The sequence below is a fragment of the Arachis hypogaea genome, chromosome 18 (assembly GCF_003086295.3).
Source record: "Arachis hypogaea cultivar Tifrunner chromosome 18, arahy.Tifrunner.gnm2.J5K5, whole genome shotgun sequence".
NCBI lineage: Eukaryota > Viridiplantae > Streptophyta > Magnoliopsida > Fabales > Fabaceae > Arachis > Arachis hypogaea.
Genome location: NC_092053.1, coordinates 130,163,370 through 130,175,593, shown reverse-complemented (window position 1 = coordinate 130,175,593; position 12,224 = coordinate 130,163,370). Strand labels below are relative to the sequence as shown.

The window sequence follows — 12,224 nt, the reverse complement described above, 5'->3', positions numbered from 1 at the left end:
TATGTGTATACTTAAAATCAGCCACTAAAATCAGCCATCAGTATAAAATACATGCTGAAATATAAATACACATTGAAAATTAAATATAAATCATATATATTTATACACAAATACATTGATGGCTGATTTTAGTGACTAATTTTAATGTACAAATAACATTTCTCTTTCAAAAAATACTATTTTTTTTAAAATAAATATTTTATTTTTTTAATATGTCTCACTTCGATTTTGAATTCAAAAACTATTTTAATTAGGGGTGGCAGACGGGTAGGTCCGTCCCTTTCATTTCATGCAGATAAAAGTTTGTTATTTGATGGAGTTACTCTATTTTGCCTATTGAAGCGGTTCCAAATGTTTATCCCATTCTATCTAATGGTGAATTAACAATTTAGTCCACAAATTTTTTTTAATTATTAAATTTATAAATACTAAAGTATTTATAATAATTCTAAATATCTAATAAACATAATTATCAATCAAATTTTTTAAAAGAAAATAATAAAATTAATATTGTGCAAAGTAAAACAAATATTGTCTAAAATATATAACTTATCTAAATCTCTAATCAATCAACATTGTCCAAATTATAACTTAAAGTAAATCGAACAAATGTTCTAAATACAAGTATAAAAGTAATAGTCCAAATTCAGTTATCATCTTAAAGCGACAAATCCACCCCTGTCCCACCAAAATTCATAGATTAAGTGGCGTGGATTAGTCAGACTTTTTTATTAAAACTATCTCAAATTTCTAATTCGACCCAACTTTTTTTACGAATTACTCAAGTTGGTCCTACAGATTTTGGCGCATTTGCCATCCCTAACTCCAATAGTAATGATAACCAAATCAAAGACACATAAGAAAACTAAAATCATTTCAGGCTAAGCTTGAACGAAGAACTGTAAAAGAAGCTATAAGTCATCCAAAGTAAAAGGAGGCTATGGATGTTGGGTATGGTATGAAACACTGATAAAGAATAACACTTGAAAATTGGTGACTCTGCAATAAGGAAGAGATGTTATCCACTCCCATAGGAAGTAAGTGGGTATTTCATGCAAATTATAATTCTGATGGTTTCTTGCAAAAGTAAAAGACAAGGCTTGTGGCTTAAAGCTTGCTCAAAGCCAACCTCAATTCAGGTCACTCTATCTCAGCTGACACTTGCTAATTATTGGGGATGATTATTAATTTATTATAGTGTCTAAATTTTGATATCTAATTTACTTTAAAAAAAAGGCAAAAATAAATATTTAATTTAAATAGTATAAAAATAAATAATTTTAAAATATTAAAAATTCATGTTAAAAAAATTAGACAAATTCAATACTAAAGTAGTCGGCACCAAAAAATTTGTCACTCTTGGATTATAAAGGAGTTAGATGTGGACAATGCTATTTTGCATTTTTGCATGAAAATTTGAGAGAAGATGTGTATACATGCAACGACTTTATGGATATGTTAAAAGAGTCACTACGCCGAGAATAAAATTGGACACATGTTTGGGTGTTTTTTAAATGTATGCGGAGAAATAGTATTTTTTATAATCCTACTAGGTAATAAACTGCAATCAACTAGTAACAAAAAAGTTATGTTCTTGTCTGTGGAATAGGTCTGCTCCTCGTCTGAGATCTCTGTCGAGCTATCTCCTGGGAAGGTTATGCTGTTAGTTCGCCAACTCTGAGCTTTTCCGTTCAACTTGTGGAAGCGTGGTTAATGAAGAGGAAAAGAGGGGGGGAGTGTACCTGCAAAGGCACTCCAATGCTTATGTTAGTATGAGATTCAAGTAAGAAGTATATGAAAAATATACTTTTACCTTGCTTTTATATGGTCAGTTCTCTATCAGTAACGGTTCTTTCCTCAACGTCTGTCTTGGCGAGGATTGATAACGTATTTGGTCATTATGTTGCCTTTTACTCGGCTGTTTGAATCCATAACGTCGGTTTTGCCAAGTTATTACTCATGAAGGCCGTATTTGTAACGTATATTGCCGAGTTATGGTCGAAGTGTAATGTGTAACGCCGAGCTTTGTAGGTGTGACGACCATATCACAGCCCCCAAGTTTAGACTGAAGATTTTTAATGAAGCAGGTTGAGCTTCTTGATGAGTTATAGCTCGGTTAAATTGATTAGTTATGGAGCCCTCAGTTCAACGTTCTTCATTAAAGAGGGAAGTTAGTGGGGAAAGCGGGGAGTCGTGTCAAGCCATTAGTGAGGAGAGAGAAAGATGTTCTGTTTATTAAATGGTTTTTACGTTTCCAAAACAAACTGTACCGTTTGATGTGACTGAGTGTTTGAGTTGAGTTTCAATTTGGTTGCCCCTGACCCTTGGTCTTGCTACCTTCGAAACAGTATGAGTAAAAGAGGTATGCATGTTCTTTGTATCGTTTACTGATTTTTCATTTCCTTCATCTTCTGTTATTTTCATTTTCTGGGTTCTCTTATGGGTTTTGAGAAGGATAAAAAGAAGAGTATTGATTGGACTTATGACTGGGTTAGTGAAGATGTTAAGTCTCGGGTATCTCTATTTTGTGATGAAGCTGCTGTTAAGGAGATTGATGTTGGTAAGGTTGTGAGGGTTGGGTCTGGGGTGCAGGTGGAGTTGTTGCCGTGTAGTGTGGAAGATAGGGTTTATCACCGGGGTCAAGGGTTTGAGTATTTTTACATGCATACTTGTGTTTTGGAGGAACTGAGGGTTAAGTTACCCTTTACTGATTTTGAGTGCCAAATCCTGAAACAACTAAATTGTGCTACATCACAGCTGCATCCTAATGGGTGGGCGTTCTTGAGATATTTTGAGATACTTATGGAGTTTCTTGAGGAGAGACCTTCTGTGGATTTGTTTTTTTCTTTGTTTCAAGCTAAAGGAGTTTGGAAGGGGGGATGGGTCAATCTAAATAGTACGCCTGGGTTTGGTATCTTCAAGTTGTATAAATCTTCCTTTAAAGAGTTCAAAGAAATGTATCTGAAAGTGAGGAGTGTGGAGAATCAATTCCCTTTTTATATGGACGAGTTTGTAGCTGAGAGGTTTCCACTGTGGTGGTGCTCGGAGCCTCAAAATATACTCGGAGCCGAGGTGATAACTCCGAGGAATGTGTGCATTATTGAGTTCCTGGTGGAGCAAATTGATCGGAAGGATCTAATATCTATGTTTGAAATTTTAAAGTGGGAGGAAAATAGGGATTCGGTTGTAGAATATTTGGGTGAGTTTTGTTATTTTGTGTGCTTTATTTTTGCTTAAAATGTTGCTGATTTCTTTTTGTATGTTTATGCAGGGGGTAAGTATCCTAGTGTTTCAGCTGCATCCCTAAGGTCCAGGTTCAAGAACAAGAATATGGAAAAAGAAGTGTCTTCCTCAAATAAGGAGAAAACTGCAATTGCCGCTGAGGTTAGCAAACTTGTAAGGAGACCAAATCGACAGATAATGTTCTTCCAAATGAAAGATGTCATATTTTGTGAAGTAATCTTAGCTAAAGGTTGGGCTTCCACCTATTTTGAGAAGTATTCAATTGCGACAACGAGAAATTTTACCTGACCTAGTGCCACTGGGAATGGGCCGAGAATGTCGAGCCCCCAGTGGTTGAAGGGCCAGCTAATGTCCGAGTAATGTAACTGTTCGGCTGGGGTGTGTATCAGTGGCGCATGCTTTTGGCAATTGTTACATGTCTTTACTTTATTGCTGGTATCTTCTTTGATGGATGTCCAGAACAGTCCCGCTTGGAGGATTTTGGAAGCTAAACTTCGAGCTCCTGTGTGGGTACCGCAGATTCCTTCATGAGCTTCGGCTAATGCTATTTCTACTTCATTTTTGTTGAGGCATTTCAGGAGTGGTTGGCAGTATCCTCGACGATACAGGGAGCCATTTATTAGAGTGAAAAAGGAAGCTTGCCGATGAAATCATTTTGCATTTTTGATGTTGTCTGGTATGTTCCCTGTTTGCAGATAATGTATAAAAGGGGTCTGCCAATCTGTTTCCTGTGTAACACTCACAACATTGGTTAGAGTAACACTTGGAGATGTTATTGTGGATTGGTGCAACATAGATAAGTCGGCTTGTGTGCTATCGAGATTGGAAACAATGTCCGCTCTGCGATTTTGTTCCCGTGGTATATGATTTATTTCAAATTCGTTGAACTTGAGACATAAATCTTTTACGAGTTTGAGATATTTAAAAAGGAGTGGATCTTTTACCTGGAATTGGTCATTTACCTGTTGTACTACTAGAAGCGAATCGCAATATACCTTAATACTGGAGATTTGGAGATTTAAGCAAAGTCGGAGTCCAGCGACGAGGGCTTCATATTCCGTTTGGTTGTTGCTGGCTTTGAAAGATAGATGTATTGAATGTTCCAGGATGAATCCATCACTGCCCTCAAATCGGATGCCTGCTCCACATCCTTGAGTGTTAGATGAACCATCAACATGTAATGTCCATTGTACTTTATGGTCGTCTTCAGTGGGCATTGTTAACTCTCCTATGAAATCGGCGAGGAATTGAGATTTGATCGGTCCTCTAGCTTGGTATTTGATGTCAAATTCAGGTAATTCTACCGACCATTTTACAAGCCTGCCTGCGATTTTTGGTTTTTGCAGTACTTGACGTAGTGGGTGGTAGGTTCGAACATGGATCACGTGGCTTTGGAAATAAAGTCGGAGCCGTCTTGCCAAAAATAGCAATGCCAATGCTAGTTTTTCTATTCTCGGATAGTTGATTTCAGCGTTCTGTAGTGTTTTGCTGACGAAGTAAATTGAATGTTGAACTTTGTCCCTTTCTGTAACAAGAGCAGAGCTTATGGCCCAGTCAGAAACTGATAAATATAAATATAGGTCTTCCCCTATCAAGGGTTTCTGTAGAATCGGCAGTTGTGAGAGAGTTGTTTTCAGGTGTGCGAAAGCTTGCTCACAATCGTCATTCCAGTGGAAAGTAGTTTTCTTTTTCATGTTTTGGAAAAAAGGAATAGATCTTAAGGCTAAACATGGGACGAATCTTGCTAGGGAAGCAAGTCTCTCTGTTAAGCGTTGTACTTCCTTTATTGTCTTCGGGCTTGCCATCTCCAGAACAGCTCGGCACTTGTCAGGATTTGCTTCGATACCTCTACTTGTTAGTAAGAAACCGAGGAATTTGCCACCTTCGACGGCGAAAGCACATTTCTCGGGATTTAAAGGCATATTGTAAGATCGGATCTGGCCGAAGATCTCAGCTAAATCACTGATGTGGCTGTGGCCGACTTTAGTTTTGGCGACCATGTCATCAACGTAGACTTCTATGTTGCGGCCGATTTGTTTAGCGAAGATTTTATCCATGAGACGCTGATAGGTCGCCCCTACATTCTTTAGTCCAAAAGGCATAACTTTATAACAATAGTTACCAAATTCAGTGATGAATGCCGTTTTATTTTCATCAGAAGGGTGCATAAGTATCTGATTATAGCCCGAATACGCGTCCATGAAACTTAAGGTGGCATAGCCAGAGGCGTTATCCACCAAAGAGTCAATGGATGGTAAAGGATAAGAATCCTTTGGGCATGCCTTGTTTAAGTCAGTGAAGTCGATGCACATGCGCCACTTACCATTTTGTTTCCTTACCATAACGACATTGGCGAGCCAGGTGGTGAATCTAATCTCTCTGATGAAGTCGGCATTAATCAGCTTCTGAGTTTCCTCTAATGATGCTCGTTTCTTTTCTTCGCCGAGGTTTCTCTTCTTCTGTTGGATTGGTCGGACAGAAGGGTTGATAGCCAGCTTGTGGCTAATTATTTGGGATCGATGCCGGGCATATCAGAGGGTGTCCAAGCAAATAATTCGGCATTTACTTGTAAAAAATTTTCTATCGCAGCTAGCTTGTCCTTGCTTACTGTTGTACCTACAAAGGTGTATTTGTTAGGATCGTTGTTGAAATGTATCTTCCGTAGCTCACATGTTGGTGTGGGTCATTCAAGGAAGTCCGCTCTAGGGTCTAGATCGGTGAGTTCCGAGCTGCTGGTTGTGCTGAGGACGTTGTTGATTTGAGGTTGTTTTGGACCGTTTTGAAACTTCATGCCGATGTTATAGCAATGCCGTGATTCTTTGTGGTCTCCATGAATGGTTACGATATGTTCGTCCTGCATGGAAAACTTGACACAAAGGTGAAGAGTGGACAATATTGCGCCGAACTTGTTTAAGAATGGTCGGCCAAGTATAAGGTTGTATGGGCTGAAGCAATCTACTACTAAGTATTGAACATCATGTGTTTTAGATAGGGGGTACTCACCCAATGTGGTTCTCAACCACACTGATCCCAGTATTGGGACTCGTTCACCTGAGAAACCGACAAGGTCTCCTCCTGTTGGTTGCAGGTTGTTGTCGCTTAGCTTTATTTTCTGGAATGTAGAATAAAACAGAACGTCAGCGCTGCTCCCTGGATCTAAGAGTACCTTTTTTACTAGTAGATCTCCCAATTGAATTGTGATGACTACGGGGTCGTCTAAATTTTGAATATTGGACTTGAAATCTGCTTGTGTGAATGTCATTTGGGGGAATTGAGGGGTTAGTTGGTCGTTCTGCTCCGCTCCTTCTACCGAGTATATTGTTCTGAAAGATCTTTTCCTAGCCGAGTTGGATGAGCCCCCACTTGCACCTCCTCCTGAAATACAATTGATGACGCCTCACGGCTGGTCATACTAGGTTGAGGATGACTTGTCCTTTCCTCGGCTTGCCTGTTCGGATGCATTATTGCCCGCAGAGGTCGGAGTATGTTTTTGGATATGTCCTCCAATATATTTGTCAAGGTGCCCTTGCCGAGCCAATCGTTCCAGTAGGTCTTTGGCGACGACACATTCGTCGGTTGTGTGGCCGTGCTTCTGATGGAAGGCGTAATACTTAGATTTGTCGACGTGTTTTGTATCTTGGTATGTCCCCGCCTTTCTCGGTCACCATTTGGAGAAGTTCGGATGGGGTAGGAGGCAGCGCGTCAGCTATAGGTGCAGGCGGATGAATCAAGACCAAAAGAGAAAAAAATTATCTCTTCGACCCCACGGTGGGCGCTAATTGTTCTTGCCTGTGGAATAGGTCGGCTCCTCGTGTGAGATATCTGCCGAGCTATCTCCTAGGAAGGCTATGCTGCTAGTTCGCCAACTCCGAGCTTTTCCGTTCAACGTGTGGAAGCGTGGTTAATGAAGAGGAAAAGAGGGTGGAGTGTACCTGCAAAGGCACTCCAATGCTTAAGTTAGTATGAGATTCAAGTAAGAAGTATATGAAAAAGATACTTTTACCTTGCTTTTATATGGTCGGTTCTCTATCAGTAACGGTTCTTTCCTCAACGTCTGTCTTTGTGAGGATTGATAACGTATTTGGTCATTATGTTGCCTTTTACTCGGCTGTTTGAATCCATAACGTCGGTTTTGCCGAGTTATTACTCATGAAGGCCGTATTTGTAACGTATATTGCCGAGTTATGGTTGAAGTGTAACGTGTAACGCCGAGCTTTGTAGGTGTGACGACCATATCAAGTTCATTAACGAAAAAAAAACTAACAGCAAAGTTGGGTAATTTTTTTTTATTTTTTTATTTTTTAAAAAGAATATGAATTCAAATTATTATGAAAAATATTTAAATCAAATAAGAAAACCATCTAAAATCTAAAATATATCTACAACCAAATAAAAACAAAAATTTAAAATTATTGTAAAACGAATATCAAAATCAAAATCAAATAAAAAAAATTCAAAAAATAACGAAAAAATATCCAAAACTTAACAAAAAAGAAATATTCAAGATCATTTTTAAAAAATTCAAAATCTAACAAAATGACACAAAAAAATATTGAAAAAGAGCATTTAAAAACAAAAAAAATATTTAAAATTATTAAAAAAATAATCTAAAATCTAAAAAAAAATATAGAAATATATAAAAGAAAGCCGTATTCGAAACCTATGCAAAAGAAATTTTATGGAAGCGAAGAATTAGACTCATCAAACTTTATTAGAGGGTGTCCCTACAATTTGAATTTGCAAAATAACCCTTCACTGCACGAGCGAACAAATTAAGCTACAAAGAACTTGGTTCCCGATGTTTTCCTTTTTATTAATCAAGTGTGAGGTATGCCTCAAATGCGAATATTAAAAATGATATTTAAAGAAAGTCATTGAAATATCTTTTCTTTTTTTCATATTTTTAAGAATAGAAGGAAAATAATTAATTGAATTTTTAATAATAGAGAAACGTCAGCAGTTAATACTTTTTCTTTAGTTTTTGATGTGTACGACTCTCGAAACTGAAACCGACCTATAATCTCGGCCGCAGTATCTTTTGGCTGAGTCAACCTTATCTTCCAATAATGACCCATAACAACAGAATCCACTAAATTGAATGAGCGGTAACTCCTCGCAACAGAAAGATACTAATAACCACTTCAACCATAAACATCGGAGTCACTCCACCCTACTCGCCTATAAAACATAGAAAACATAACCCATCAGGAGGACACAGTTTTTGCTCTTAATCATTATATTTTCTTTCTATAATCAGCGCATATTCTTACTTGAGCGTCGGAGTGCTTTTTGCAGGTACTCCCGCCGCCGTATTTCAGAGATATCCGAGGATCGTTTACTGCGCCTACCCCGGCCGACGTATAAGTTCGTCCAGGCCAAGCAGATCTCAAGGACAAGTACACTCCTCGGATCATTCAGGACGGAACAGTTTTTATTTTTATAAAAAAATAGAGAATTAATTTTAATTAATTTTAGTGTTTAAATTTATAATTTAAAATTTATTAAGATTCAAAATTTAAATAAATAAAATAATTTTAAAAAATTAACGGATGATAACTGAAAAATATTAATTTTTTAATATTATTTATTTTATATTTTAGTATTTAAATTTAAAATTTAGTATAAAATATTTTTATTAACTAAATATGATAAATTGTACTAGTTATAAAATATTGTCCTAAGTTACATATATAGCTTGTTGAATAATTAATTCTTATTTCTAATTAATTTATCACATTATTTTGTTCTCTCTCTCTCTCTCTCTCTCTCCCCCGATCAGTTGTTGCTTGATGTTAAAGTAGAACAGTTCATAATAGGTACATTTTAGCTAGCTAGCAAGAAGGAATTAATTTGAGTATCATTAAATTTGATCACTAATAATAATAATGAAGAGAATATTTTCTAGCTAAGTGCATGAGTGGATTCATGGGATAATGGAAGTTAATTATGTGAGTTCTCTCAACAAAAAAATCATGATGCATTTCACGGGCATCTACCGACACATTGGACAATACAGTAACAGGTGCATGAACAACTATAGTTTAATGTCTTCTATTATTTAATTAAATTTTTATTTTAGAAGCTCTATTATTATAATAATTAATTAAACCAGCTGTAACTTAATTAACTGTGTAAGTTTAATACACAAGCTTACCATGGTGGGCTTTTTTAATTATTTAAATAAAATAATTTAATTATTTACTTAAATAAATCAAAATACATAATTTTAATATTTTAAATATGAAAAAGTATAGGTAGACAATAAAAATACTAAATAATGTGAATGATAGATATATCGGATGTTCAATTTTATAGGTGTGCGGATGGTTATCCTAACATTAAGATTTAGGTGGGTAATTTAAGGTGTAGTGCGTTTTTACTTTATTGGGCTAATTTTAAAACTCATTATTCACATTTTTCACAAAAATCATTGTCTAAAATTGAGCTAATTTTAAAGTTCATTAAAAATTAATACTAACATATGTTAAAAAGTTTATATTTCTACTAATTTAAACAAACTTATCTATCAATCTAAAAAAATAAATAAATTTTAAATTTCAATTTACATCATCTTAACAACTAAAAAATAATGCTAACATACATTAACAAGTTTATATTTCTATTAAATTAAACAAACCTATTCGCTTATATAAATAAATAAATTTTAAATTTTAATCTTTATCATTTTAGCAACTAAAAATTAATATTAACATACATTAACAAATTTATATTTTCATTAATTTAAACAAAAATAAATAACAAAAATTTAATTTTCATAACTATAAAAATTAAAAAAAATTACACAATACTAACTAGGACTAGAAGTGAGCCGAGTTGAGTCGAACTAGACCAAGCTCAAGCTCGGCTCATGAAAATTGAGCTTGGGTCACAGCTCGATTCATTAACAATCGAGCCTATTTCTTAAGCTCAAATTCGACTCAACGAAAGCCCACGAGCTAGCTCAAATAATAAAAACATAATCTATAATTCTATCTTAATAAATTATAACTTATATATTTTAAAAAATATTTAAAAAGATCAATTTTATATATTCTCTATCTTTCAATAAATTATAAATTTTTTATTTATATCCTACATCAAAATTATATATAAAAAATAAATATAAAATTTTAAATAATTAAGATCATATATATATATAATATTAAAAGTATATATTAAATGCATATAGAATATGTGTGTTAATAATATATATATATATAATCGAGCCAGCTCACGAGCTAATGAGCTGAGCTTATCCAAACTCAATTCCAAGTTCAAGCTCGTCTCACCAGCTCACGAGTTCAGCTTATCGAGCTATTAACGAGTCGAGCTCGAGCTGGCTCATGAGCTGGCTTGACTCACTTCCAACTCTAATACTAACCAACTCGTTTAGATGGCCAGCAATATATCTGTCATTATTCAGTCGATTAATGTCATCAATGTGTGACATTTTCTTCCACTACTCTTCTCTTCTCTTCCACTTTACTTCCACTACAAGAAAAACGTTGAATGCTATCAAATTTAGCATCAGACGTTAGCGTCAGATTTACTGGCGGATTTGACAATCAATTCATCGGATAAAAAGGTTACCGTCGGATTTGATTTTTCGACGGTAAATTCGCTAATGATAATTGGAAAGGAAAACAAGGAAAATTGACACCGAGATTACTGTTAGAGTTACCGTCGGATTTATTCCTGATAAAACTTAATAAATGGAACGCTGCGTTTTGGTCATACGCAATGCATTACCGTCAGATTTATTCGCTGGTAAATTCGATGGCAAGCCTGATCTAAATTCAAAATGCGTGGCCTTCTCCCCTCACTTTTGAGAACACTCTTCTCTCTCCTCCATTCTCCTCTCCCTTCTCTCTCCCCTGTAACTACCTCTGACAACCTCTTTGGCACCCTCCGCCAGCGGTGCCCACTTCCGTTCTCCTCCAAAGTCTGCGTCCAGTCGCCTGTATCGTGTTTTGTTGACTCAAACAGAGTCACTCCTTCTGTCTCCGCCACCATTGGAAGAGCTGCCACTGCCGCTCCCTCTGTTGTTGGAGTTGTGTCTCTCCTCCGTTGTCCAGGTAGGTTTCCCTCCTCTCCTTATTCCATCTTGTTTTTATTTTTTTAATAAAAAATCCTAACCCCTTTTTGCCCTAACCCCTTTTTGCCCTCTCTGACGGTGCGTCCCCTTTCCTCTCCCAGAGCTTGAAGCTGGGAGTTCCTCTGTCTGCCACTCTGCGAGTTTTGCCATTTCCTTGTCATCATCTTCTGCCTCTTGTCTGCCGTCACTTTCAGCCTTTGTTAGTTATTTTTTTTGTTGCTGATTCTTCTTGTTAATTGTTACGTTGGTGTTGCATAGATGTTCAGTTCTTGTAGTTATTGAATTTATTTGCTATTATTGTTCTTGATTACTTTAATTTTTTGCATAGATTTACTGGCGGATTTGACAATCAATTCATCGGATAAAAAGGTTACCGTCGGATTTGATTTTTCGACGGTAAATTCGCTAATGATAATTGGAAAGGAAAACAAGGAAAATTGACACCGAGATTACTGTTAGAGTTACCGTCGGATTTATTCCTGATAAAACTTAATAAATGGAACGCTGCGTTTTGGTCATACGCAATGCATTACCGTCAGATTTATTCGCTGGTAAATTCGATGGAAAGCCTGATCTAAATTCAAAATGCGTGGCCTTCTCCCCTCACTTTTGAGAACACTCTTCTCTCTCCTCCATTCTCCTCTCCCTTCTCTCTCCCCTGTAACTACCTCTGACAACCTCTTTGGCACCCTCCGCCAGCGGTGCCCACTTCCGTTCTCCTCCAAAGTCTGCGTCCAGTCGCCTGTATCGTGTTTTGTTGACTCAAACAGAGTCACTCCTTCTGTCTCCGCCACCATTGGAAGAGCTGCCACTGCCGCTCCCTCTGTTATTGGAGTTGTGTCTCTCCTCCGTTGTCCAGGTAGGTTTCCCTCCTCTCCTTATTCCA

General features: G+C 36.5%; 1 protein-coding gene across 1 annotated transcript; it reads right to left on the bottom strand.

The window, feature by feature from the left end:
• Positions 1 to 5,926: 5,926 nt before the first annotated feature.
• Positions 5,927 to 6,505, bottom strand: LOC112770558 (uncharacterized). The gene has a single exon (XM_025814897.1). The coding sequence runs from the start codon at positions 6,503 to 6,505 to the stop codon at positions 5,927 to 5,929; it is 579 nt and encodes a 192-aa protein (XP_025670682.1).
• Positions 6,506 to 12,224: the final 5,719 nt, after the last annotated feature.